Source organism: Cyrtonyx montezumae, unplaced genomic scaffold, assembly GCF_038088225.1.
Source record: "Cyrtonyx montezumae isolate F1298 unplaced genomic scaffold, pur_monq_1.0 scaffold_3, whole genome shotgun sequence".
NCBI lineage: Eukaryota > Metazoa > Chordata > Aves > Galliformes > Odontophoridae > Cyrtonyx > Cyrtonyx montezumae.
In genome coordinates this window covers 94,298,959-94,326,748 of record NW_027072034.1, presented here as the reverse complement: position 1 = coordinate 94,326,748, position 27,790 = coordinate 94,298,959, and the positions used below count along the sequence as shown (strand labels likewise).

The window sequence follows — 27,790 nt, the reverse complement described above, 5'->3', positions numbered from 1 at the left end:
GGGTGGGATGCTACACTGAAACAAAGGCTGGGCTGGTAGTGCTTTATGAGCCCTTCAGCTCCCTTAATCTCAGAAGTTTCCTGGGCATGCCACACACGGCACAGATCTGGTGCTGCACTGCGTGTTTGGGACTGGGCTGCAAGCTGCGTGCGGTGAAAGGTTAGAAGTGAAACTTCATTTGCACAAGCTTTTCTGAGATCACACTGCATCACTCAGGCCCCTTCAACAAGTTTTTCTCCTCTGTCACCTCGCATTGGTGTGTTACACATTGTGAATGTAGGAGAGCATTTTGCAACGCTGGCAAGTCCTGAGAAATGCTGTTGGGAAACACAGTACGTAATTAGTGGTAACAACAGTCAAAAGAGTAGGACACCAGCATTCCATTCAGGACAGTTCATTCCACCTTTTCTTTATCTTCACATCTCTTGTTCTCGCACAGCAGTACTTGCCCTCTTTCTATGCTTTGTGCCTTCCCCATTTCTGTTTGCCCATTTGATTTCTTCTCTTGTTGCTTGAGCGTTATTTGAGTGTTTCTTCTGACAAGGAGAGCCAGGCTCGGAGCTGTGTCATTTAGTCGCTGACTGCAGCCAAGCAGTACTTTCAGCCTGCAAACCACAGGAGGTCTTTCATCCCTGGGGAGAAACTGAGAGAAGGAACAATGCCTGACGCAGTCCAGCTGCTTGATACCTGCACGAAACTGCCCTGATGCTCTCGTGGCCAAATTAAGTAAAAGCCACTAAGGTCTTCACTTATCACCTTGGGAAACCTACTGACATTGGATTGATGTGCTCGGGCAGCAGAGCTGACCTGTACCTTGAGGTGTGCGTACAGAACTAAGCCCCAGTGTGCTCTTTTTATTCACAGGGTGAGCAACAGTGTAACAGCGGGTGAGATCCGAGCTTTCAGCTGCTAATATAACCATCGGGAATTACCCTCTGAGGACAACCGCAGAAGACCAAGGTGTGGGAGAATGCCTTAACTCCTTTGCTCCACATAAGACGCTCCTCCGTGGTAAAGCAGGGGGAGGGACACCAAGGCAGGAAGTGCAGCAGTGAGCACAGCACATTGCTATGCGGATCTTCTCCTCCCTTCCTCGTAGTCATCTTCCACCCAGGACCCGATGCTGCTCCAGCAGGCTAGTGCATCGTTCTCCCTCCCCAGTTCTTCCTAGCTCAGCTCTGCACTTGGCTCTGCTTGGCTTGTCTCTTGCCTTGCACCGCTTCGCCCTCCTCTTCTGCTTTTGACAGCCTTACTGCTTTGTTTGCTGTCATTTTTGTGTGCTCCCACTCCTTCCCTCCTACAGTTCTCCCCTGAGGCAGCCCCACTGCCTACACACGGCTGTTCTTGTTAACTCCTTACAGACTTCCCCTCCCTGCTGCTCTGCATGCAGATCTGTTTTGCAGCTACCACCAGAAACGGTCGTGATCCTACTCAGCCTTGTGGCCTCAACTACTGAAATGAAATTAATCCTGGTTACATCTGTATAAGTTGCCTGGGTGGGAGGGAGAAGACCACTGTGCAGATGTCCCTTGCTGGCCTGGCTCCCTGCTGCTCTCAGCGTGTAAACCCAGGGCACCAGCAGAGCTGTGACAGTTGACACCATCAGTGCAGCATCCTACTATTAAGCACATCTGCTACCAGCGGGAGTTGCTCTGCCCACTCCCCGTCTCCTCACTGCATCAGACACAGCTGTCCCAACAGAACCCTTCACACAGGCCCAGGCAAGGTGCCACACCCACAGGACACCCTGCTTTGGCGTATCTCTGAGTACTGGTTGCCCTATAGCTCTCTCTCCTGGAGTGTCCGCAGCTCGGGACTCCCACTGCCTCCTGCAATCTCTTTTATGATTCCTTCCTGCCTAACAGATTAACAGGAATTGGGTGTATTTGACAAGCGTATATTTGAAAAACAATGCGTTTTGGTTCGGCCCTCTTCATCATACCTCTAATCTATTTGCATTTCAGCAACCTAAACACAGATCTTTTGTAGCATTTGACTTTTGACCAGAAAAATGGCAACCAAGTTTTGCCCTGCCTACTTCCTTACTTTTTTTATTGGTGCCCATATTCTAACTCCAGCAGCTCAGCTGCCAGGGCAAGGCTGATCGTCATTTAACTTCTGCAGGCAGATTTAATCCTGCACAACGTATGGGTTTGGCAGCTAAGATGGCTACGAGTGACTGCCTGCTTCAGGAAGAAGCCAAAGAAAGTGAATGCACTGTCCATCTATCCACTGAGATCTTCTGTGTTAAGCAAACCACCATTTAAGTACTTTAATTCTCCTCATCCTCCCTGGTGTTTCATTTTGTGGCAGTTCCTCAAGCATCTGCAATTTATCACATCCACCAGTCACCCTCCAAGGCTACAAATGCAACACAGTGTATAGAAATTATTTTGCTTGAGCAAAGCAAGCAAAACAAGCACACCCTGCATTATTCCCATGTGCACCACTCCAGTGAGGGAAGGGACCTCTTACTGAACACAGAAATACAAGCTTCTATCGAACTGCATTATTCCTCTGATATACTCAAGTGAGAACGTTAATGTAAGTAAAACTCAGTACTCTTACTTACTCACATAGCTGAGAAGGAAGTGAAAGCTCAAAAAGCCAGAAAGTAAATGATAGGTTCCTATAGGAGGTGAGCATCGTCCAGTGAAGCTGATACAAGATCCATTAATTTCAGGCTGCACTGAGTGACAAGAGTAGGCTGTGGATCAGATCCTACACGTGTATACTTTTATTTCCTTTTAAAATCACCCCACCAATCCACTCTTTTAGGTTTGTTTCAGATTCAGTCTCAATGGAAGCGGTACCAGCCTGGGCCTCAGCTGCGGGTTTCACGCTCCTGCCCCACGCAGGAGGAATTCTAGGAAGCAAGATAACCAGAAAGGAGATCCCAGTGTGGTATGAATCTCTGCAGAAGCCATCCTGGTGTCCCCCTAACTGGGTGTTTGCTCCGGTTTGGGGAACTCTCTATACATCTATGGGGTAAGTTTTTCACATCATATCAATACACTTACCTGATCTCTAGGCTGCTCGTTATATAATGCTAGATTAGAAAACTATTGCACTTCTGTGGCTGTGTGTCTGCAAGAAACAGTGCCAGCTGCTGCCTAGCAGGTAACAGCATGCTTGGGGAAGCTGTGTGCAGCCACACTTTGTTTGCAGAAGCATCCACTTCAAAAGCAGGAGTTGGAAAAGCTGCCATTCATTTGCTTTCCTCATTCTGAGGGGAAGACCTGCCAAGCTGTCAGCAGTGAAGTGAGGCAGCTCTGGGATTTCTTCACTGCACATCCTTCAGTAGTTTTAGGAAGTGAAAAACAAAAGGGAGGGGTGAGAGGATTGGGATGGATCTGTTTTTAACAGAGCTCAATTAAAAGAAACCTGAACCACCCAGCACAGCATGGTTGTCTAGTGAGCTGTGCTACAGAGTGCACTGCTCCAGAGCCCCTGCAGAGGCTGCAGTAGCTGCCAGCAATGCTTCGTGTCCCTCCTGCTCACGGAGAGCTACGTACACACAAAGATTTAACACGTATTTTCCTTGCTGTCAAATATGCATGGTTACTAACAGAGGAATTCTGAGGCTACAGTGTGTCTTTTATATTATAGCTTACCTCTTCCATTTCTTGAGACATACCAGTGCACCTTAAGCAATCTGTATCTTGCACACAGCATTGGCTTCACTGTATAAAGCTTCAGAGACCCGTCCTTTTCCAGCATTACGTCGTTATCCTGCAGGTTAACTTAAACACTACAACACCTGTTGCAAAATGCAGCAGTGATCCAATATCTGAAAACATACCTGAACGTTTAAGGCAGCTGATTTAACATTCTGCCATTATAGTTTACTTCTCTGGAAAGTAAGGCTTTATAAGTTTTATTTGTTTTTTCAGATTCACACGCTCTTTTGTCTGTATTCTTTTCCTCTTCTTACAGGATGCGTGTGTGTATTTGTTTAATTGCTTTTTGCTCTTGTGCATTCAGAGTTAGAATTTGGGTTGCTGTCCCTTGAATAAAAAATGCCTTTTGTCAGAGAGACAAGAGCTGAGGGGCTATCTTCAAGCTGACTGTACAGTCAGTAAGCTAGTTTCTTGAATTCTCATCATAAATCTGAACATCACATTAAATCTTTTAAAAATCACTTGCTTTGGTAATACCAAAAGCAAGCAACACATTCTAAGTGCTTTCAGTTACATACTGTACATCCAGTTGACTAAAATGCATTCATTATCAGGCATTTTCTTCTGTAACCTGCCATACACACACATCCCTTGGAATGGTTAAGGCTTGTTGTTCCTATAGAATCAAAGTACATTAAAAGCAAGGTTTTAAAAGCTTCCAAAGCAGAGGTGTTTAGTCTTTATGAAAGACATGGCCAAGAAGCAAACGTGGGTCACTATCTGAGTCAAAGCGAAAAAGAAATCCTCAATATATGACCCAGAACAGCTTAAAAGTTGGTGCCTATCTGTGCTTCAGTACTGCAGAAACACATTCGAGCCCCCTGCTGTTCAGCACAGTGCACAGCGCAGGTCGCACACCGCAGGCTGCTATGAGAAGGTGGAATCTGTATATTCAGTAATCCTGAAACAAGTGTATAATTCAGTGTGGCATTTTGTCCGTGGGACTCTTGGGATGACTGTGTAGTCAACTGCATTGATATGTCTAATGGAGAAGTCAAATGAACAAGAGACTCCTGGCTGACGAGAACTCGCTTTTCTAAATCTTTGTTCCCTGTATTTCTACCCTTCCCTCCTCCCTTCTGAAACGTGACTATAGGGATTCCTTTTCTGCTCACACACCATCTGCATTCGAGTAACATCCTGAAGCATGTGCACATTTCATCCATTCCCATCTCAATTCCTTCTTCTAAACTCATTTCCATCTATTTAAAAAGGTTTCTTCCAAACAAAGCTATTTCTAATCCACCATCTCTCAGTACTGACAGTAATGTTTTTTCCTGTTTAGAGGCTTACCTTCAAGTCTTTGACTTGCTTTCATTTCAACACAGTATTCTCTTTTAAGACTCAAACGCAGTACACTGTCTGCTTGTCTGCAACTAAGAAAGAGAACTCTGGCAGAACAGGGAACATTTCTCTCCACCTTGCTGCCTGCAGCAGATCATCAGCCCTTCACAGTCCGCTGTTCCGTCGAGTAGTGCCAGGACACTGCCAAGTGAATTTAGACTCTGACACTGAAGGGATTTCATTTGCTTAAGAAAACACTGCTGCTTTCTAACCATCGTACTGGTTGGTTATATATACACTGATTATACCTTGCATTCACTTTCTTCAGATACGGCTCCTACCTGGTGTGGAAAGAACTGGGAGGCTTCAATGAAAAGGCGGTGGTTCCTCTGGGCCTGTATGCAGGGCAGCTGGCATTAAACTGGGCGTGGACTCCCATATTTTTTGGGGCTCACAAAATGGGATGGGTAAGTGAATAAGGACTTTCCTTCAGCTCATGCTTCTGCAGTCATTTGCAAGACGGTCAGGCAAAAACTTGAGTCATAATTTTTTTCCCTCTGAAACTGAACCCTGTTTGTATCATCGCTATAGGAGACAGCTTGCAGAAGTTTGCTGTTCTTACTGCATGCCAGCAGCCACCTGTGAGAATTTACAACACCCTTAAATGTTTAATTACAGCTAGCTCTTTCTGACACCCTTTGATAAGAGCTTTCTGTGACTCCAAAGTGTAAACATTTATGCCTTAACAAAATTCCTAGGTATCTCTTTGGCACACAGCGGTGATAAGAAGCTTATCATTACTCGTGTAATCAGCATCTGGTTTAGACAAGAGCACGGTTTAGACAAGACCAGTTTTCTGCATGCTGAAGAAAAACAGCTCACCTTAAAAATAGAAGAGTATAAAAATGATTTGCCCGGTTCCCTAAACACAAGAGCAGTGTTTTAATAGCAGAACACTTTGTAATGAATTCAACCACACCACATCTCTTTGGGCAGCATCTGTAGCAGAAAGACATCGGGCGAGTACGTGGCTGAGGGTCTGTTTCTGCTATCAAAGGGAAAAAAGGAGAGTGTGGATGAGAAGGATTTGTCAGCCCCCAGCTGCAGCGCCCTTTCTTCTGACTGCTGCGTCCTTTTATCAGCCAGTTCAACTCCTGGCTTGGATAAAATCTTGTTGCTAGCTGAGTCCTGAGAAGTCAGCTCACACGGGGATCCCAAAGCATCAGCGTTAAGTGGAAAGAGCCGTGCAGATACCCTCTAGTTAAGAAACTGCAACCAGCAAAGGACACTAACCACCTTCCTGTGTTTCAGGGGCTGGTGACTCTCCTGCTCACAACCGGCACAGCGACTGCTACCGCTGCTTCCTGGTATCACATCAACAGGACAGCTGCTTATTTGATGGTGCCATACTTAGCTTGGCTAGCCATGGCTTCTGCTCTCAATTACCGGATCTGGAAAGACAATCGCAACAAGAAATCCGAATAAACAGCTTGCTGACAAAAATATTTGCTTGCTCCAAGAATTTTCTAAGGAAAGTTATGTCTTTTTTTTTTTGTTTAGCCAAACTGTTTACACTGTGTTACAATCTGACACTGCAGCCCTTGTTTTAAACATGTAGGCTTTGACACTTGCCTACTGGAGGCACGAGTCTTGTAGCAAGTTAACTGAGAGCGCACAGCAGAAGGTACTGCTTTTCAGTCCTGCAGCATTTTAACTATTACAGCAATAAGCACTAACCACACCTTCCTGACATTCAGAGGCAGAAATCCAGCTTCCAGGAAGCTGCTCCTTGCTGTCACAAGTGTGACCGTGGTCTGAATCTGTCCCATTTACCACTAAGCACAGTGCTTTACCATCTCACCGCAGCTGCCACGTCTTCTGAGCGCTGTACTCTGCAAGTGTTCAAGAGCAGATCTGTTTCACAACTTGTACCACCCCACTTTGAAGCACTGTACAATAGGAGTGTCAGCTTAATGTATTAAACTACATGTAAACTTTTCCTCTCGTGTTTTTGTTGTAATTAAAGGTTTAGAAGAAAAATAATGCCGGAGGCAACACGATGCTGTAGCCTCGAGAGGGTCCCTTCCTCTCTTCTCAACATTACAGTGGGCAAGACAAAACAGCAAATTCAGAGCATTCAGAAACCAAGAGCACCTAAATATTCAGCAGCTGTCTGCACACAGCAGCAGCAGTGGCCAAAGAGCACTCACACGTGCTGTGTTCAGCATTCAGCCCTGATGGCAGAGCGAGAAGCCAGGCTGCGGGCACACCTACTGCCCAAAACAGCATTGCATACACTGAAATGGCCTCCCACCTGCACCTTCTTATTTTTTTTTAGCTGCTTAGGAATGGAAACTGAGATTTTTTCCTCTCCAGGATTACAGTAGCTGACGTAGTAAGATTTGAGATGCCTAATTTCCCAGTGGCTTCCTAAAAGAACATAGGTAAAAGAAACAAGAAACCTACGCCTAAAAGCATAGCAGAGTACCTTGGCCCACAGCTTGCGGCCTTACTGCACAAATCTTGCTACTTCTGTATAAAAAGCAAGAAATGGGAAGAGCCATCAGATATTCCATCTCATAACCGTGGTAGTTCACTTCACTGGAATACTTATTCATGGAAGAAAAGCACAGCATCATCCTTCCGTCCTTCGTCAAAGTACTTGAAATAAATTCGACTGTTCCACTCCTTCAGAATACTTCAGCTTAGTTCAGTAGGTCAGAACTGAGATGCTAACTGTTCATGTTCCTTTCCCCTCCCGCTTTATGCATACCAACACTACCAAGAGCTCAAAATAAACACAGACCAATAACCTCCCACACAAATTTCAGCAGATTCTGAACAGCTTTTGGAAAACTACCGGGACCGTCTTTTGGTCCTTCCCTCACCCCCCTCATTCAAGCTTCATACACTTGATTCTCAGTAAACTTGCCAAATACAACGTTAATAACCTGTTTTACCTCTGCCTGTGGATGTAAACGTTTTAGATCTTTGTACAACAGAAGAGTGGCTAAGAAAATGATACACAAACCCCAAGATGATTTGGTAAACTGTAATTTTAATGTTCACACAGGGAACTATGCTATATTTCCCAGCAAGAAAGCAAGAGATTAGTGTACCTGAGAAACAACTCAGGTGGTCCAGTTCTGTCCTATTTTGAGGTTTCCCATACTCAAACAAGACATTTGGTCAATACAAACTGGTGATTTACAGCACAAAGCAACACAAGGAAAACGCAGACAAAACGATGAGCGGAACAGTTCCAGGTATATGTGTATTCTTATGATTCATTTTTTTTTCCTGGGTTACTAATACAGGAAAAGAATTGCATCAGCAGCTCATAGAACTGAAATGTAAATATTGCTGTTAAGCATATCTGTGAAGGAAAGAGTCAAGCCTCCTGTGGCTACACGATGCACGTCACGTGGCAGCTGTCTGTTTCATCCAGAAATAAGGTGCTGAAAACATCATTAAAAAAGGTAGGGTGGTATTTGCAGGCTCTATCACAGTCAGGATTGAAGTTCACCTCCAGGATCTGAGGCTGCATGATTCTTTTCCCTGTCAAAGGGAACACAAACACTGCCTGTTAATACAAGCTGTACAGAGATCATGAACCACTGCCTGTCATCAAGCTAGAAAAGGGCTAGAAGTCATCTTTCATGACCCAGCCGGGCAGGGTTTTTTGTTTCACTCCTAATTGTTCCTCTAGCAAAGCCAGGCACAAGCAAGGAGCTCTGCCTGTGCCCTGGGAACTGAGTTTTCTTTTCCAGTCCCCTGGAAGTTCACTTCCATGTTGGTGCCCCTGCAGCTCTTCTCCCTGAGAGATAGGTGTGCACAGGGCGCACCTACAGAACATTTTTGAGCCTTCTGGTGAGATGAGAAAAAATTAGCCTTAATCAGCATTTTTTTTTTCCTACCAGTCATCCACAAACAGCTGGAAGAAAGGCTCCAAGTGCTTGTCCACCACGCTGTGACAATAACATGAAGCACCACCACATACACATCCTGGCAGAGACTTGTCAACTGAGTGACAGTCCTGAGGACACCGACAGCACCAAAATGGTGAATGTGGTCCCTTGCCTGCTTTACTTTATTAACACTGCATTCTGAAGACATGGGGCCAAGCCACAGCAGGACCATGTCTGCTTAAGGCTTTTGGACACAGACAGGTATTTCAGACACTCTCCTGCTGTAAACTGGAAAGAAAACTTACCCCTGTACGGCTGCATTTAAACAAGCTAAAACAAAGCCAGAGGACAGCAGTACGAGGAGGAGGTACGGACTTAGCCAAGCACAGTTAGCAGCTCCCCGTACTGTCACAGTTAACCAGCCCAGCAGCTTCTAGCTCCACAGACCTGCAGCTTTGGATTTCCTTTGGTATCAGTGGGAGTTCACACTGAGAACCCATTCAAATCTGAGCAGAAGAAATCATTTCCTGAAAAAGTTCACAAATATGAATTCAACATGCAAAGAAATGATCTTCTCACCATCTCTGCTGGTGTCCCATTTAAGCATCAAATCAATGGCGTATATAGCTCTTGATGAGGGATAATCGCAGATGCCAAGAGGTGCGGGTTTAGCTGAAGCAACTTGGAACAATTCAGCAAATGCCTTAAAAATGTTTGCCTAATAATAATAGAAAAAGGTCTCAGAACGAGAAGCAAACTTCCTACCACAGAAACAATTTTAAACCCCTACCTTTTAATCACTTAATTCATTGGTATTTAGAAGAACTTATATAAATGACACTAGCCCACAGACAAAAATCTACACACTGTTAACTTCAAAATGTACACTGAGGCACAGACCAACACAGAGAAAGTGCTGGGCACTTGGATACCTGTGGACTTTTTCCTGGGAGCTAGTAAGCAAGAGAAAAATCCTAATAATGGCACATTTACTGTCAGAATCAGCTTTCTCCTAAGGCACCATGTACAATATCACACATCTACGCAGAGGAGAAAGAGAAAACTCAGGACAGCTCCGTGCACACCAGTAGTGCAACGGTGAAGTTTTTACTTCCCTGTCTGTTAAGATATATATATGTGCATGCTACACTGGTGTTTCCATAAACAATTAGCCAACGTGGAAACGAAATAAAACATAGAACATACAGGTTTAATTTTAAGCATGGAAACTATACTGCAGTAAATCATTCACTCTGCACATTACTCTGCAGGGAGTAATACTCTGTACATTACTACTCCAGGTCACCTGTGCATGGCTTTTTGATCTGTTTCTCAGTCTCTGCAGTTTCTTTCAGACTATTTCAATCCCAGTGCTGCATAACCTGTCATACTCTGAATATCTTTTACTTGGATGTGAGGTTCAGCTGGGAAATTTATTCAGAATATAGATTTATTCAATTTATTCTTTCAAAAGCATACATTAACCAGTACTCAGTTACAATCCCTTCTGCATCTTCTGACTCATTAGAAATATGGAAGAATGCAACAATTCAGTTACATGCTTCTGAATCATCTGTTCATATTCAGCTTTTTCTTTCAAGCATTACTTGAATGAGAACATCCTCATCTGCCTTCTTGCATATTTTTCAGAAATACAGTTTGGGAGCTTTTTCTTGCAGATCAAATATGCTTAAATATGACTCAGTGTTGGGGCATTGTCAGCTTCCTTGCAAAAAGCCATTAATACAATGGCAGGCATAGGGCTATGATCAGGTTGCTCATGCAGAGAAGCTAGAGCAGCAGCTGAAAATCCTACGCTGCAGCACCCAAGTCAAGATTTAATTCAACACATGGGATAACGTGCTTGTTTAAACATCCCTCCCCCACCAACTCAGTATTTCTAAAAGAAGGGATCAGCTTAACCTCTTATTTGTCACAGTGTATAAATACAGCCTTTGTGCCATCCAGTCTGGAAGCGCAGCCCCTCAAGCACAGTACCCTGAGGTAAGGTTTATTTTTGTCAGCCACTTTGGCACAGCTGGGCACATCCTCATCTTGTAAGCGAGCTCCAACGTGCTACAAAGGAGTGAACAGGAAGGCTCACAGGGAGATCTTTAGACCTGCAGCACTGCTCAATGTAGGCAGGTCAAAACCTGATTCAGGAGATTAGCTTTCTACTTGCTTTGACAGCCCCTTGCGTTGTGAAGTCCTTCAGAACAAAGGAAGTAAGAGCCTGAATATTTCAGTGGTTCAGCTCTTCAGATTCAGAGTTAATACCCTACTGAACAGGACAGTACTGAAAGCTCTTAAAACAACTTTTCACGTCATGGGAGCAATACCTGTTACGAACAACACCTGACACTCCCAACTTCCCTGCTGTTTTGCAGGAAATACTAAATCTTCCTAACCACAAGCTTTTGTAACTGGCATCCTTCCTCAAAATGGGTGGAACTCACAGGAAAACTGATCCTGCTCCCAGGATCCTGACATTGTTTAAGACTGGCTTTATTACTGAGTCCAATATAAGGAATTCTGACTGTGACTACGAAACAAATCCTCAAAAGCTAAAAAAGTGTTTGAGGTTGAATTAGTCCAACTAAATAAATTACTCTAATGTAAAGGTTAACATCTACTGTCCTTTATGAAGTTGATAAAGGACATAGAGTATGCTTCCTGAGGAAAAAATTAACTTCTGGAAAAGACAGTTTACCGAGTTAAAAAGGATTCACAGATGCTTACAAAACAAATGCAAATTGCTGACTTACTTGCACTGCTGTCCACAGATGTTCAGGATACTGTTTTTCAAATTGAGGAACAAATTCTTCACAGTGTACCTAAAACAGTTTAGAAACAACAAATATTGTTTTGACTGGGAGTGACCAAGCAATCAGATGACACTGGAATACCAAACTTCTTTTGGCTATTCACAGAAACCCAGGTGGAGAAGTAAGAAGTTTGACAGTACCCTAAATCCCTTTCTTGTTCTAGTGTTCCTATATAAGAGATTATATTGAAGTCTTTGAAAATGATCAGCTACCATATATTTATATGGTATATATATTTTATATTTATATGTAAAAAACTGATCTCTACTAATGTGGTTTATATATAGGTTTGCATTATCTTTTATTATCTAATCAATATATTAGATGTCAAATTATTATGCGTCCAGGAAAAATACCTGATTAAGATAACAGCAACTGTTATGTTTCAATATGAAATAGGGCGTTAGGGAAACAGTCACGAAAGAAGGTACTGGAAGGCACTCTAACAGCACAAAGACAGGGGAATATTTTGGGCTGTTTGCTTGCCTGCTTTAACGTTATACCAGGAGCATAATTCATGACGGTGAAGTGCTTCTCATAGTCATCCAAGTCATTGAGGGAAAACGCCCTAGGGAATAAGACAGTTCCTTAGAATCAAATCTGATACCTTGGAAGGTAATCCCATCAGTCTAACAAGGAAAACGGACGTAATTACCGATTTGAAAAGCGCAGCCAGAACACATCGTAGACGTACAGCTTGAGTGGCTTTATGGAGCGCAGCAATACAACGTAACGGACGTCAAATTTCACCATCCCCACATCTTCTCGGTGAAATAAGACTGGATCCTCAATATATTTGCACACTACCTAACAGAAACGAAAAACCCACACAAAATATTATTTGACTGAAATGAAAAGTACCAGTGGGTACTGAGGCTTTAAGACATCCTTGTACACGTTTCAGTTTTTCTTTAGAAGTGTGCATAAATAACTGACATTATTTATACATACCAATAGGCGTTTTACCAAGTCTTTAGAGCCTGGCTAGGATAGCTGGGCAGCCAGAACATATAAAAACCTTTTCATTTACAGTTTTAGTGGCATTAACCTTTTGGAATAGAAATACAAAGCAATTTGTGCATTTCTGCATTCCAGACAAATACATGCAGTCCACACATCAGTAGAAATAAAGAAGAGGTGATGGTCTGACATTATGACTGCATATCACAGAAAAAAAAGCTCCATCGTTTGTCTCTTGGTGGTGGTGTTTTGTGCCACCGAGCTGGGGATCAACTGAACGATCACCACAGTGAGAGAATAATGGTACAAAAAAATTCACTAACCTTTGGGCTGCTTTCCCTATGTCTGATGATATTGTTGAGGCTGTTGGTGACGTGGGTGTCCAGGCTCCTGGCCAGGTTCCACGGTTTGCATATCCAGTGATTGTCTTCTCCTCTGAGAGAGATAGAAAGCCGAAACCTATGAGCATCCACCACATTCATCTATCTCGACATCCACTTGAACTGACCTATATACTCCTCTGTCTTAAGTACTTCATAAAGCTGTGCACTACAGAACAAGAACTAAGGACTTCTGATAGATAGCTTTGAGCAACAGAGCAAAGGGGAAAAAGGGCAGCAGGAGCTTTCAACCTTTTCAGTTAGGGCCTAGCACATTCTCACTACTGTTGATTTCCTTCTGAGGATCTAACTTCTTCAAAAAAGAAGAACTCATCAACAGTAACACACAAACACAGGGAGGTCACAGCACAGACACCACTCTGCCAAGAGTCTGAGACCGTGCCGGCAGGGAACCATGAGTTTCAAAGCTGACTCACTTAACACCTCCAAATAATTCATAATACATCACACCACGACCTTGAGGAAGAAGTCAGACAATACCTCAGCGATTCATGCTGAAAGAAAACAAGAGCACACCACAGTCTTCTCACTTCCCAGTGCCTGGTCACCTAAAGGGGGCAATATTCCTTGAAATATCCTCAAGGAAAACAAGTAACACGCTGGCCTGCATTCGATACATTTTACTGAATGAGGACAGGGTGACACTGCATCTTTCTCTCCTCAGTGAAAACAATCTGAGAAACTACTTGGGCTTCACGATAAATAGCACAAACTGAGCTGAAGTTAGCAGTGTTAAGACAGTATTTCATTTATATTAAACTTACTATTCCATGGTCTCCTTTCCCTTACATACACATGGCATTCATGCTCAAAAGGAATTGAAACACCACAGACTGAAGACATGTGGAAGGAGTGCTCCCTCCCGGTTACGCTATCCAAAAGTGAACTCCAAAGAGCAAAGAACAGCTAAATGAAATTCCTGGCAGCTAACATTATAAGCGAGACTCACCAAGGAAGTGACTTTTCAGTTAGAACTTCATGTCAGGCAGCAATTTATTTGACTAGCAAAACCAAATGCCCTCTCTCTTTTAATAAAGAAAATCTTACCTTCCCTATTAAGATTCTAAGGGATCCATAGAAGCAGAAAGAATGTAAATTCAAATTCCTAAAGCTCCACAAGTGCTTAATGCTAATACTAAAGCTCTTTTTTTTTTAATTCTATATCCAAACATAACCCAAATACTTTCATCCTAAATATTTTCCACTTAAGAACAACTGATACTGGTCCCTTGAAAAAAAACAAAACAAAAAACATTTGCTCAAATGGATTTGGATCCTCTGTGTATCTGTTAAATATAATGAGAAAGACCTTGACCAGCTACAAATCTCCTGCTAAAACCACGGCAACTCCTTGTATTTCAAAATGCATCATTTCACCACTACTGTGATAAATAGCTCAGAAGATCTCACCTTCTAGGTGAAATTTACTTGAACACACACCAGTTGCAAACCCCCAAACACAAGACGCCTGTCCTTGAGTAGAGTGGGATCAAAAGCACAAGACAGAAGGAAGGAGAAATATGGATCACCTTCTTTCACGTTGCTGAAAGTAACAGATAAACTGGGGCAGTTCTGTTTGGAGGTTAAAAGTACGTGGCAACCATCTTGGCCCATCCGGCCCCCCGGCTCGCCTAGATATGGATGCCAGGCAGTCTTTGACAGTCAGGAGGTTCTCACACGGGAACTGATTCAGCATTACTTCAGGTCTTTCCTCACTTAGCTTCCTACAAAACAAAGGAGTTGTTACAGGGAAGGGAAAGGCCAGGAAAGCCTTTGGGAGCCCATACAGCAAAGAAAAAAAAAAGAATTTCTATGGTTAGGGAAAGAATTGCAACCTGTAATCTTTGAAGTGTGAGAAGTTGTAGAGGATATCTGCTTCTGCCTCGCTGTCTGTGAATACGAAACGGGGATGCGTCAGGCTGTTAAGGACTTGCTGGATGTCTGTGAACACCCTAGATATGAAGATAACAGGGATATGAAGAAAAATGTCAGCTTGGTTTCTGAAACGGATGAGCTGCTGCTTGAATAGAAAACAGTGCTTTGTTTTTTAAATGTTGGCTCCCTACAAGAGTTATGCTTTTAACCCACAGAAAAAAAAATATTGTGGGACAGATTCAAAATAAAGTATTCAGAGACAAAACGTCTCGAAGAGTTTTGCTCCAACAGTTTTAACAAAACCTGGAATTGAGAACAGTGACAGCCTCTGTCAGGAGAGCACTACATGCATTCACTATTATACATAAAGGAGACCTTGAGGGAGAGGCACCTTGTAAGTACCTTCACTTCTAGAAGACCCCTAACCATCAACCTGTCACCACAAGGAACAAATCCATATGAAATCTGCACAGTTTATACAGCAGCTTGTGATGACTGTTCTAATTTGTTTTGAACTTCACACACAAATTTCTAAATCACAAAAACATGCAACTCTGGGATTAATACACGTTGCTTCTCACTCCCAGATACTCCAGCAAGAAAACAATAAAACCAGCACTACAAACCTTTAAACATACTGTCCCATCCTTGACTGATCTCAAAGATATTGTGTAGCTTAGGAATTCCCTCTAAATCAAATGTCTCAAACAAAAAGAGCTTGCACCTCATTTAGCGACTAAGATACCTGACATGATAAAATAAGCAGACAGCAACAGTAGAGCATTTGGATGATTTTAAACAGCTTAAAGTGAGGTCGCTTAATTCAGAGTTCAACACGACGACTCAAAGTCAGACTGACATAGAGAAGAAGTTACCAGGGGAAGTGAACATTTCAACAGATTAAGCAACTGTTATTTTTTCTCTTCTCTTGAGGTATCATTATAGTCTCCCTCCTCTCCAGACCTGTTCTCATCAGTTAACTTTTCTTTCCTCTTCTGTGACCAACCAATTACAAGATACAATCCCAAGAGAGAATTCCCTGGGATAATGAACTTTTGAAAGAGCCCAGTCACAGGGGGGAACATTCTTTTCAAAAATCCCAAACACCTAAAGCATGTCTATTATGCTTTGTTTACTGCCACGAACACTCTGCATAGCTCTGTGTGTGACACATTACTTTGACTGTACTATTTACACTTGAGGGCAAGACTAGAAGAAATTATTTCACAGCTCCGGCACTGTCATCAAAAGAGGTCCTAATTCCTTCCCCACTGCTACAACTGAGTGAAGTTAATATCCCCATACAGCCCTTCCAGTAGTTCTTTCTGCAATATGTGGCCTCCTGAAGGAAGTACACCACCAAATTCATCTCAAAGACAAGACAAATACCCACTGCTCTGGAGCAACTTGTAGTCTTTGCTGAAGGAAGCAGGGTTCAAAGTGGTGACCTGAAGAATGGCCTTATAATGCTGTAACAAAGTTTTAATGTATTTGATAACCTCATGTAACTAAAGCATGCCACAAGTATCATACTTAATCTTGGTAAGAAAGCGTTTTGTTTGCAGATACGTACTTGAAAACTTTGTCTTTATCGTAAACTGATGGCTTGATTGCTATGGGAAGTTTCTCCTTGTTTTCTGCTAAAATGGCCTAAAACACAAACAAAACCAAGGAAGTTAAAAATAGTCACAGTGAACAGGCAGCCTTGAGTCAGACTTCACAACAATCAGCAAGTAAGTACAGCAACACAGGCCAAATTGCATTTTAAAGTGCACACAGTCACGTTTATAGGTTAACTGATTGGAAAACACAATTTCAGAAGAAAAAACTATAAGTAAAACACTCAACAGGACTAACTGTTCATCCAAGGTTTTTAAAAACTACCATTATCAACAGTCTATTGACAGACCTATCAAGTCTAAACATAATAATTCAATAAGAAAACATATGTAACTGCTTAATAACAAAACCCGCATGCCCTCACAGGCAAACATACATTTAAGTAGGTTGAAATGTTATCAGTGATCCCTCTATTTTTTTTTAACCAAGCAGCACACGCACATGCAACACGTGCAAGTGTCAATTCAACTGAGTGCGTGACAGTCACGAGGGGCAAAGTCAGTCCTGCACTATGCCCTCCCCTCCACAGTGTTCAGTGGTGTCCTACACAGTCCATGTAGGTGGACACCTTTTACTTACAGAAAATATCACTAAAAATCACAACAACATGTTTACAATTGTGTGTACTAAGGTGAATCCTTCTGTAATTCAAGACAGACCAGAAGAACTACATTAACAGATGCAGTGAGTAAGCGTATCAGACAACGTCTCAAACATTTAACTGGAAGATAGGTACCTTATATGAAGGACCTCGCTCTGTGTTTATATAAAGAAACATGTTATTGCAATATTGTCTAATATTAGAGATCACATCTGTTGCCTCTGTTCTCAAAGTTATATTATGTGCAAACAATTTCTTGTTTCACTATGCTTTCTTTGGGATTATTTGAAGTTAATACCTATACTCTGAATCAATCTCTCAGCCTGATAAAAAGCAGAATGAGAACACCTGATATCTGTTTAGATACCATCTCTTAAAAGATAACATATGACACCTATTACACTTTACCTGGTAATGCTCCTCCGATGGTTCTGGGGTAAAGCAGTTGACATCCAATAGCTCAGCAGGTGCCCATGGTAACAAAACACACTTCCTGATCAAGCGATCAGTTTCCCCGTAAGCATAATCACGAGTCACTTCATCTGCAGTGAAACAAGGACAGCCTTTCAGGAACAGCCTTTAATTGTACACTCTGCAACCCCCTCACACCTCATCACACAAATAAGGGGTGAACAGTTAATAATACTATAATCTCCGAATCAAAATGCAAAACTAGATATAACTGCAGAACTGTATTAAAAAGGGTATTACTTGCAATATAAAAATTAGTCCAAAAACCAGCTGACTTGTGACAGTTTAATTACATAGCTGAACACTATTACTCCTTCTACGTGATGAAGGCACAACAAGGCACCCAACCAAGAGCACAACAGCCAAGTCAGTCCAAGTCTAGTATTTCCCAGCTTCAAGCACTTGGTCGTCTCAGAGAGGTAGAAACAGCTACGACCACAGACTTCTTGGGGAGGATTTCTTCAACTCCCAGATGCCTGAATCAGTAGTTTTGCTAAGACAGCGATGCAAGATTTAAGTTCTGTCAATGTTTTGAGCCTCTACCTCACTAATTATGGTACTAAAAATATCAGACAGTGAGAGCTCTGAATTTTGATAGCATTGAAAATACTCAGTCATTTTAGTTTTGAAATATTGTGCTGTGTAGTGCTCAATGACTTATAAGAATATGGCCTACCTTCTGTTGTGGGCACTAAAAAGAGCAGCAAAAACAACAGAGGCTCAACTTACCACCAGTTTCTAGGTCTCTCAGGGGCCAGAGAACAGTGTAAGCAATTTGCTGAGGCATGTAAAAGAGAGGTGCTGTTGCAAAGCTAGGCTGATCTGAATGCTGAATGCGTGATCCAAATTCATCCATAATATACCAGACAGGAACTTTCTCTTCTGCAGTCTGTACAATTAAAGAGAGTGAGAAATACTGCAATTACCAATTGCCAGAAAAGAACTGCAAGACAGAAGGTGCTGACAGTACCCCCTATGGATTTTCCACGCGTCCAAGACACTGTGAAAACTTGGCAAGCCTGTTCCCACTCTAACTGAACAGTCCCATCCTTTTTTCTTATGTTAGCACTCTTGCTTACCAGATCCACTTCCCCTGAAGCCAGCTCAGGGAGACAACACAACAGAAGGCTGTTTTCTCATAGGGTTAGTTTTCCTTCAGCTCCTACGAGAAAGGGTTTTCTACAAGGAGTTTCAAGTTTGCAGCTGTAAGAATGAAGGGGAGCAGAGCTACAATGACTGCTGGTTCTAAAACTGTTGAAATTGCATCATAAAACCACTCCTTCCCTGCAACTTGTCATGCAAAGACCCTGAATGAAAAATATAAACATTAAACTGCTTGTTAACACTACAGTCACCCTTGTACAGATGCAGAAAGGGAGACATAGATTAGACTTAAGCTATTCAAAGCAGTTCAGCTTCAGAAAGAGAAACTGAAGCCAAGTTCAACTACTGGCTGAATTATTTGTCTTCCAGGAAAGCATTTTTCAAGTGGAAGCGGATAATTTCATGTGACTCGTAAGAAAACAATGGGAATTCAAGACATAACATAGAAAGATTGAGATGTACTGCTCAAACCTTTTAATTTAAAGGCAAAATAAATAAAGCACAAGTCCCTTTCTAAGAGATTTTTTTCAGACCTGACACTACTGTGAGCTAAGCTGATACACCACTGAGCAAGCTGCTGGTAAAACAGACAGGCCCAGTCCATTCTGCACAGGGCTTGGCCCCAAGAATTAATCATTTCCATCCTCAAATTAAAATAACACAGCATAGGAGCTACTCCACAGCCTCCACAAGAGCCTTTTAAATGGGCTGTATTTCCTCAGAAGTGGCATGTATACATTTGAGTGTGTCCGAAGGCTCAAGATGTGCTAAAGGGCCAAATCCACATTACCTAAAACCAGGATCTAGAGTAAGCTACATCTAGAAGCGCATCATCTTGAAACTAGCTGGTTCTCACTTGAGGGAGAAATAACATTTACACTGTACTGACAATCAGATGCCAAATCAAAACCAGGAAACTAAGTTATCTGACAGCATAAATACCCTCAGTAGGCAAAACACTCAATACAGATGAAGAAAGGTGCAAGCATGGCTGCCAAGAGATGCATTCATGTGAGGCACTTGAGTCACGAGGGATTCTTTCCTTTACTATAAATAAAGGTGAGCAGAAAAAACCCCACAAACGTGACACACAAGTAGATGCCCCCTTTCTACTGCCCTTCCTTCTCCTTTGCATGGAGAGACAAGAAAAAGCAACCCTCAGTGTTCTGATCAGAAATGTGGGAGCAAGCCATCATACACTTCAGCCTTAGATGGCATTTGCTCTCCTTTCAAATAGAAGTTTATTGTTCAGTGCCCATAAAGGAACATTTTTATGTTGAAAAAGCAAATTTGGTAGTAGCCATACATTGGAATGTCTTCACTCAGGGTTGCTCAGTACTTTTTAGCACCCCAGTTAATGTTCAGAGACTCACCCCTTGAGAAAGCTGGTAGGTCTGATTGTACTTCCACATTTCCTGTAACACTTGCTCAACACTGCCCTCGTCTGGGACCTCTCCGTGGAAGTCGATGCCCATGAGATTTGCCATTCTGTGAAGTAATCCAGGCACGTGAAGCAGCTGCTGGCGGGCGTGTTCAATACGGTATGTCCAGGCATGGTCGATGAGGAAAACACTTCAAGAGAATTTTAGCAGAATGGCAACTGTAAATATATTTTTCCATACAAGGGCCCAAAACTTCTGTGAGTAAGAGCTATGTGTCCTTGCAGACAGTTTGATAACTAAGTACTCTCTCAGTGGCAAAGTAACTCCCTGAGTACACATGGGTTAGAAACATGGGTTAGCTTCCCAGCAGTAACACGGCACTCTTTTTGTTCCTCAAAGTTTGTCATACAATAGTCAGTCACTTTATGATAATGAGGCACAAACAGAATAGTGTACTCAGCTTGTTAGCCCAGCTCTCCTTAAGATCCTGGAACACAGGACTTTCTTCCTTCTTCCACCACATCAACCTGATATTCATAGAACAGCTAGGGTTGGAAGGGACATTCAAGCCCACACAGTTCCAACCACCAACATGGGCAGAGCTGCCACACACTACATTGGTCGCCCAGGGCCCCATCCAACCTCACCCTGAATGCCTTGAAGAAGGAAAACAATGCATTGTTTTGCAAAAGCATTCAAAGACCTTGCTATCCACAAGCTCTGCAATATCTACAGTTAACTGTAGAACTAGGTGGAAAGGCATGATCTCCAGAAATCATACATAAAATTCATAAGTTCAAAAAGTTTCAAGGTTTTGAGTATTTTTTCTTTGTTTGGCTCTGATTCTTTTCTTCACTAAAAAGAAAACGCATTGTTTAAAAGTACCAATCTAAAACCAAATCAAACCATAGCCAACTAGCGTACCTCTCCTCGAGAAGTTTAACCCTTGTGTAGGCTGCATGATTTTTTACAGCAAAAGCCTGATTACTTAAACAGAAGGATTCTCCACACTTCAGCTATATTTTTTTACTGAATCATATCAAAGAAAAAAAATCTAAATTCTATTTCTTAATTTCCCCTTCTCAGTTTTCAGTAAGTTAAAAGCATTTCAGCTGTCACGTAGGCAAAGTATCCCTGAATGATTCTTGTATATCAGATTCCACACAGAGAATAAACGTCCTTTAACTTTAAGCCTAAAGACTATGGAGAATGCTAAGGTCAATCTCTTTGGAAATCCAGTTCAGATCTCAGCAAACACACATGCTGCTACTCTGCTTTTACAACCACACATCTGAACGCTGCAAGTAAGCCCAAGACTTTCTACAAGTTGGTTTGAATTTCACAGCTTGTGTTCTCAGACTTAGAAAGGCATTGACTTTAAAGCACGCATGTAAAAGCAGATACCCATGCTCTGTCTTGATGAGTACAAGCAGCATAAAGTTTAGGTAAATATATGAAGCCTAAAAATCTGAGATCTAAAAAAAAATAAAAAAATAAATGAGAAGTTTGGCGAATATGTTCTATACAACTGAACAGAATGACATTTGGAGTCCAGTTGAGTTTAGACTTCACTGACAAATAAATATTCGGTATTAATCAATAACATTATTCATGTAATATCAAGCATTTAAAACACCTTTTTATTTTTATGCATTTCTTATGCAACTTGTCTAATTTAGCAGATCATGCTAATCTCATAATCACAACAGATAAGCTGATTTGAAAGAAAGCCAACAAAACATGAGATGTGTTTGATTACATACAAGTGTCTAGCACGCAATCATATGATGTCACTCCCAAATTGCATCACAGTCAACTGAAGGAAATTCAGCAGCCTGTGTATCATCACTCAAAGCAGCTCAGTATCCCCTAAGCCTGAGGTTTGTACAGGATACAATTAATACTTCAGTATTTTTTCAATGGCAAATGCTTTGAATCTGCAAACCCACATATTTTATTCCAATATAATCCATTTCAAAATCAACCTCTTCTTTATTCTTTCTCTCAGTATCACAGAACTAATTTACAAGTATCTTCCTCCATGATTTAATAAGGAGCAACATAAGATTCCTGCACTCCTTTGTCTCTTTACAAGATATGCTTTGTAGCATGGAAATCATTTATCTTTCCTGGAACAAGCAGTTGTGTCTTAAGGTAAGAAAGACAAAAAACAACAACAAACAAAAGTGCATTTCTGAATAAGATCAACAAGTTTTAAAGTAAATTGCTCTCATAATTTTAGGGTTTAAGACTACTCAAGGACTGAGGACCAGCACAGAATCCACTACTCACCTGTCAGGATTGGAGGCTTGAAGCCCATTCTCATTTGTTACGATAACTTTGAAACAAGGTTCATTACCAGGATTTGGTTTCTTTTTCAATTCACCTTCCATTTCTTCATCACCTTCCTCTTCTTCATCTACCTCTTCTACTTGCATTATCCCGAAGTAGTCACCAGCATCAAACACCTGAGATTGAAAGTGCACAAAAGTACAAGCAGTTAGTTGAGGCAGTACTATGACATGCACGATGCAGCACTGAGAAGGTGCAGACAATTTCTGGCCTGCAGTTTAACAAAAAAAAATGGTGTCTAGAATTTATTCTTGCACATTTAGTAAAGTTCTTTGGGAAGTTTCTCTGCTTAACATTGTCAGGAAGCTTTGATGGTTTCCTTAGCATCCAAAGATCTATCGATGATCATCCATTACTTCAACTAATCACAGAAGAAACTTAAAACAGCATTCTGTTCAACTCCAAAACAATTCAATTGCAGCAAAATACAATCTCATATTATGGTATGTAATGCTCAACAAAACAAGCTGTTACTCAGGCTCCAGAACCACAATGAAGTACATTAAGACTCCCAGTCAAGTTGTTAGTCAGTTAAAGAAGTGAGCGAGTTTCCTTCTCCTTCCCTACACAAGGAACAGTTTGCTTACCTGCAGATGAGTTTGGAGCCCCCTCACACTGCTGCAAGCTGAAGTCTATATGTACCCAGCTGGTCTGCTGAAAAGGGTTTCCGTGCATTCTTTACCACTCTAGACACAACAGTGTGCTCTAAATGAATTAAGCCCAACACAAGCTTCCCTTCTGACACAAATCTTGCCTAAAGACGGCCTGTATACTTACTGCAGAGAATTGATACTACCTATAACTTGTGTTTGCAACATAAGCAGGTAATTTCAAGAAGTATGCGTGAAGTCTCAGAAGACACTTCGAACCCTTATGCAGGAAGTTATTCTGCTAAGTCAGTCAGGGACTGACATTAATTAATCCTCTTACACATCATTTTTAAAGAGGAGTTTGACTTCCTAACAACACGTTTCCATCTAACCTTGCTAGAAAGCAGAAGGGAGGGTGACAGACCTAGAAGTATAATGTCCAGAGGCAGGAGTTCCACTTGTCAAGCCTGGGTGTACCAAGCCCATTGCATCACTATCACAAGTCATTAGTTCTAGACATCAACAGTTTATTGCCTGCAAAATCCCAGAGGCAGCAACAAGCTTTTATTTGTTCCTTTGGGATAATCTCCACTAAGCCCCAGCTGGAGGGCAATGAAATCAACTTTGCATTTGCAAAGCAGGCCACACAGACAAAGCAGAGTTGCCCAAGGGGAGCTAGCAGCAAGAGGGGAGGGCAGAAGGGAAACAGCACTGTACCATAGACCAGAGCAGACGTACTTATAAGTGCCTCCTGAGGATCGGTGATGGCATTTTGCTTTGAGCTAGGGGGTGCAGAGAGATGCTGAGAATGCATTGGCTAACTTCATATAAATGTCTTTCTTAGGGTAGATAAAATCACTGCAAACAATCTCACTGGAGGTTAAAAATATACCTTTTATAGAGAGGTATGTTATGAGTTATAAGGTATGTTATGGCTTAACATCACCTACAGTTCAGCAGGCATCTAAACAGCTAGCAATTACAATTTATCTCTAGTCTTCCAGTTTTGCTAGGATAAAGTCACTCAAGCAAGCAGTATTGCGGCCTCTTGCTGATACAACAGGGGGCCACCAACATCTCTTTCTAAGTCCCTGCTCGCCTGCCCGGTACAGTTCACAGCCATTTTCACTCAGTCAAGTTTCTGACAGGAAGAGCCCTTCCCCGGATGGCCGCCAGCAGCGCTGCGTTCGTTGCCGTCAGGTGGCTCCTGTAGGAACGGAATGTCGTTTTCTGCATTAGAAACGAGAAGCATTTTCTTTCACGGTCTCTGCTGCCATCTAGCGACCTTTATCAGTACTAACAGTATCTTCGGGGGTCTTACTTCATCGGGAGGGGGTGTCCTCTGGTAGTCTTCATCACTTGTCCTTTAGATGAACCTTCCACATTACCGCATGCTTAGCAGATAGCGGAGTAATTAGAGTTGTAGGAATTAAGGAGATGGAGTGATTTGTAAGTACAAAGAATGCAGCTCTTGTCTGTGCAGCTACCCGGAATAACCCAGATACCCTCCCAAACAGTTCATAAGTTCATAAGGTTGGAAAGGACCTACAAGATCATCTAGTCCAACCATCCTCCTATCACTATCCCTACCCAACTACTAAATTAAATCCTTTAGCACCTCATCTAAACGCTTCTTGAACAGTGCTAGGGATGGTGCCTCAACCACCTCCCTAGGCAGGCCATTCCAGTGCCTGACCACTCTTTCAGAAAAGAAATGCTTCCTCAGGTCTAATCTAAATCTTCCCCGGCGCAACTTGTGGCCATTCCCTCTCATCCTGTCGTTATTTATCAGGGAGAAGAGGCCCACCCCCTCCTGTGATAATGCTGTTACCATTCAAGTTCTTGACAAGTCAAAATTCCTTGACAAGAAAAACTGCTAAACTTTGGCACTGGACAGACAAAATCTGTGTGAAGAAAACATAATAAGCAACTAAGTATTGACACATGTTTAGCTAGCAACGATTTATGTTTGCTCAGCAGCTATGTTTACTTAAGTGTTGTGAAGATTGTGAACCTGAAGTACTCAGCAAACGAGGAACCAGGTGAGAAAGTTAAGTATATAAAAGATGTAACATTGTCTCTGCATGCGCTCCCGTTTGCAGGATGCCCACCATTACAATTATGAATTAAACATTTCTTTACCAGAGGTCCTGCCTCCTAAAAATACATCAGAAATTTCTCTGACACCCCCAAGCTGGAGCTGCTGCACAAGCACTAAGCCCAGCCATAGCAGGCAGCAAGGAATTATGAGCTTTCCCCACCAAGATCATTAAAGGCAGCAGCAAAGTGACCAGAAGCCATCTGGAAGATTAAAACCACAAGTGTGATGCTCTGGAACCTACTTGACACATTCTGCCCTGTGCCTAACACATGGTGAGGGCCTGGCAGCATGAGGCCGGCCAGCTGCAGAGAAGCAGCTGAAAGCAAGCCAGGTTCAGGCAAATCCTGTCTCTTCACATTCAGCTACAACTCCAACCCAACAAACCGATTAAATCAGACAATGCAAAACAAAGCAGGCACATGTCATGGCAAGGACTGCCAAGCACAGGCACCTTCAGCAAATTCCTTGCAGGCTCGCTGCAAACTGCTGTGAAGGCCACAGGCAGCCTGTGAGCATCAGTGCACCCTCCCCTGCCCTGCAAAATAAAGCCTGGTAACACTAATCACGCTGCACTCCTTCTAACAGGTAAGTAGAAAACATCGCTTAAAGGACTGCTTTTGTCCAAGTTTGAGCAATGCTTTCTCAGGGCCACAGGAGTATACTGCAAATACAGAAGCCTGCCAAACTTGGTAAATGTAAAATAAGGAAATAAGTAAAAGCAGGTTTCTTGCCCTAGCAGATACACTGCATTCAGGACAAGCAGTCCACTGCAATTTGTGGTTACACGAGGTTCTCAGGAGTAAACCAGCTCCAGCAGCTCTCCAAGTGAAACCCCTCCACTTCTCTTGCAGGCTGTTGGCATACAGTGGTGCTGCATGCTGAAGCACACGTGTTGAAAAGCAGCTGCCTGGGCTAGGTTCTGGAGATACTGATGAAAGTAAGAGGAGATTTTATCTGTGTTATGCATGCAAGTTTTCCAAGTTCTACGCTAGAAAGTTTTAATCTTTACAACAGGTTAGGACAGATGAAAAACTCCTCCCACCTTCATGCGGGAAACAAGGGAACTCATACTGGGGACTGTGTTTCACAGATTTATTTTCCCCAGTTACTCTTCACTTGAAGCCTCTGCTAATTTTCATCCTTTCCTTTTACCTCCTCTGCTGTTCCCCCAGCTGCCCACGCACTGAAGCTTTGAACAAGGTACTGCAGCTCTGGTTCATCCCAGGCCACTGTAGTCCTCATCGTCATTTTCCCTACAAACCCCAGTCTTCTCCATGTCTGTTTGCCCTTTTGGATAAAATCCACAAGCTGCAACGGCACAGACACGCACCATTAGCAGCCTGGTTTATCTTCCTCAGCACACTGAAATCATTACATTTCTCTCTCCCACATCCTGCAGCACTTAGCACAATCAAGTACACTCAGCCACTGCTGCAAGCTTAATGAAACAGACAGCGTGTGCTGTGCCACCCTAGGATATGTGCCTTCTCTGTGCCAGCCCCTGGGGAAGTATCACAGCTATGGTTTTCCTCATTCGACTCTCTTCTTTCCCAGGTCCAACAAGGAAGTTCGTGGTTTATCAATGCTTATAAACATCTAACAGGTGGGAGACAAGCTCTTTTCAGTGGTGCCCAGTGACACAACAAGGGGCAATGGGCACAAACTGGGACACAGGAGCTCCCGTCCAAACATGAGAGAGCGCTTTACTGTGGGGGTGACAGAGCATAGGAACAGGCTGCTCAGAGAGGCTGTGGGGTCTCCTCTGGAGATATTCAGAACCAGCCTGGATGCTTTCCTGCACATTGTGCTGCAGGGAACCTGCTTTAGCAGGGGTCGGACTCGACGATCTGCTGAGACCCCTTCCAACCCCTATGATTCTCTGACTACTTGCTTGAGTTAATGTAGATTTATTTTCTCTGCAATACACAGCCATTAGGAACTACCAGGAACGCCTTTAAACCCTCCTGAGCGCGTTATAAGCACTCTGTATCACGTCGTCTTAAGCTTCCATCCATTCCAACTTTAAAGTTGGGATAAGGAAAAATACAACAACAACAACAACAACAACAAAAAAGACACCCAAGCAATCAGAAATTTGATTACTCGTGCAAGTGTTAAACCGCAGCTGCTTTCCCTCACCCACCGCCTCGGAACTCCGCGTCCAAACTCGTCACCCCACCCCCCAGCCCTCAGCCCCAGCCCTCTCCCCACACCCTCAGGCTCCAGCGAGCTCACCTCGCCCTTATTCCCACCTGCGGGCTGACTCCTCCAGACTCCCCAGAGCGCTCTCACTTTCCCCACACAACCGGTTTCGGGTCCCGTCTTTCCCGCCTTAACTCCCGGCTCCTCTACTCCAGCAAACCCACGACGGCTTTCCCCGCACCCCGTCAGCCCACCGTCCCGCACTCACCTCTCCGCGCAGCTTACGGCACAGGCTCTCCCAGTAGCGCGCCGGGACGCCGGAAGAGCGGAGCGCAGCCCCGTGCAGAGCCACGAAAGACGCCAGCTCCTCGGCACCGTCCCCCGCCATGGCCGATCCCTCCTCAGCCCACCCCTGCGCCTCAGCGCGGCGCGAAGCGGAGCATGCCGGGTGCAGCCTGCCCCGGGGACGCGCGCGTGGCGGGCGGAGCCTCGCG

At 43.0% G+C, this 27,790-nt stretch overlaps 2 protein-coding genes across 3 annotated transcripts; one reads left to right on the top strand and one right to left on the bottom strand.

Annotated features, from left to right (window-relative positions):
* Positions 1–811: 811 nt before the first annotated feature.
* TSPO (translocator protein) lies at positions 812–6,484 on the top strand. 2 transcript variants are annotated; one of them, XM_065742422.1, is made up of 4 exons: positions 812–960; positions 2,790–2,988; positions 5,293–5,431; positions 6,276–6,484. In XM_065742422.1, exons 2-4 carry the CDS (start codon positions 2,801–2,803, stop codon positions 6,447–6,449), a joined length of 501 nt encoding a protein of 166 aa, XP_065598494.1. In that variant the 5' UTR covers positions 812–960; positions 2,790–2,800; the 3' UTR covers positions 6,450–6,484. The 2 variants fall into 2 exon arrangements, with proteins under 2 accessions (XP_065598494.1, XP_065598495.1); XM_065742423.1 differs by lacking the exon at positions 812–960 and adding an exon at positions 1,633–1,757.
* Positions 6,485–8,002: 1,518 nt separating this feature from the next.
* TTLL12 (tubulin tyrosine ligase like 12) lies at positions 8,003–27,730 on the bottom strand. Its single transcript, XM_065742419.1, has 14 exons — positions 27,565–27,730; positions 22,404–22,579; positions 20,103–20,301; positions 18,355–18,514; positions 17,563–17,696; positions 16,507–16,583; positions 14,894–15,010; positions 14,588–14,782; positions 12,981–13,092; positions 12,353–12,504; positions 12,184–12,265; positions 11,638–11,706; positions 9,452–9,590; positions 8,003–8,522 (listed from the first exon to the last, which is right to left on the bottom strand). The coding sequence occupies exons 1-14, from the start codon at positions 27,682–27,684 to the stop codon at positions 8,371–8,373; spliced, it is 1,884 nt and encodes a 627-aa protein (XP_065598491.1). The 5' UTR covers positions 27,685–27,730; the 3' UTR covers positions 8,003–8,370.
* Between the last annotated feature and the right edge of the window lie 60 nt (positions 27,731–27,790).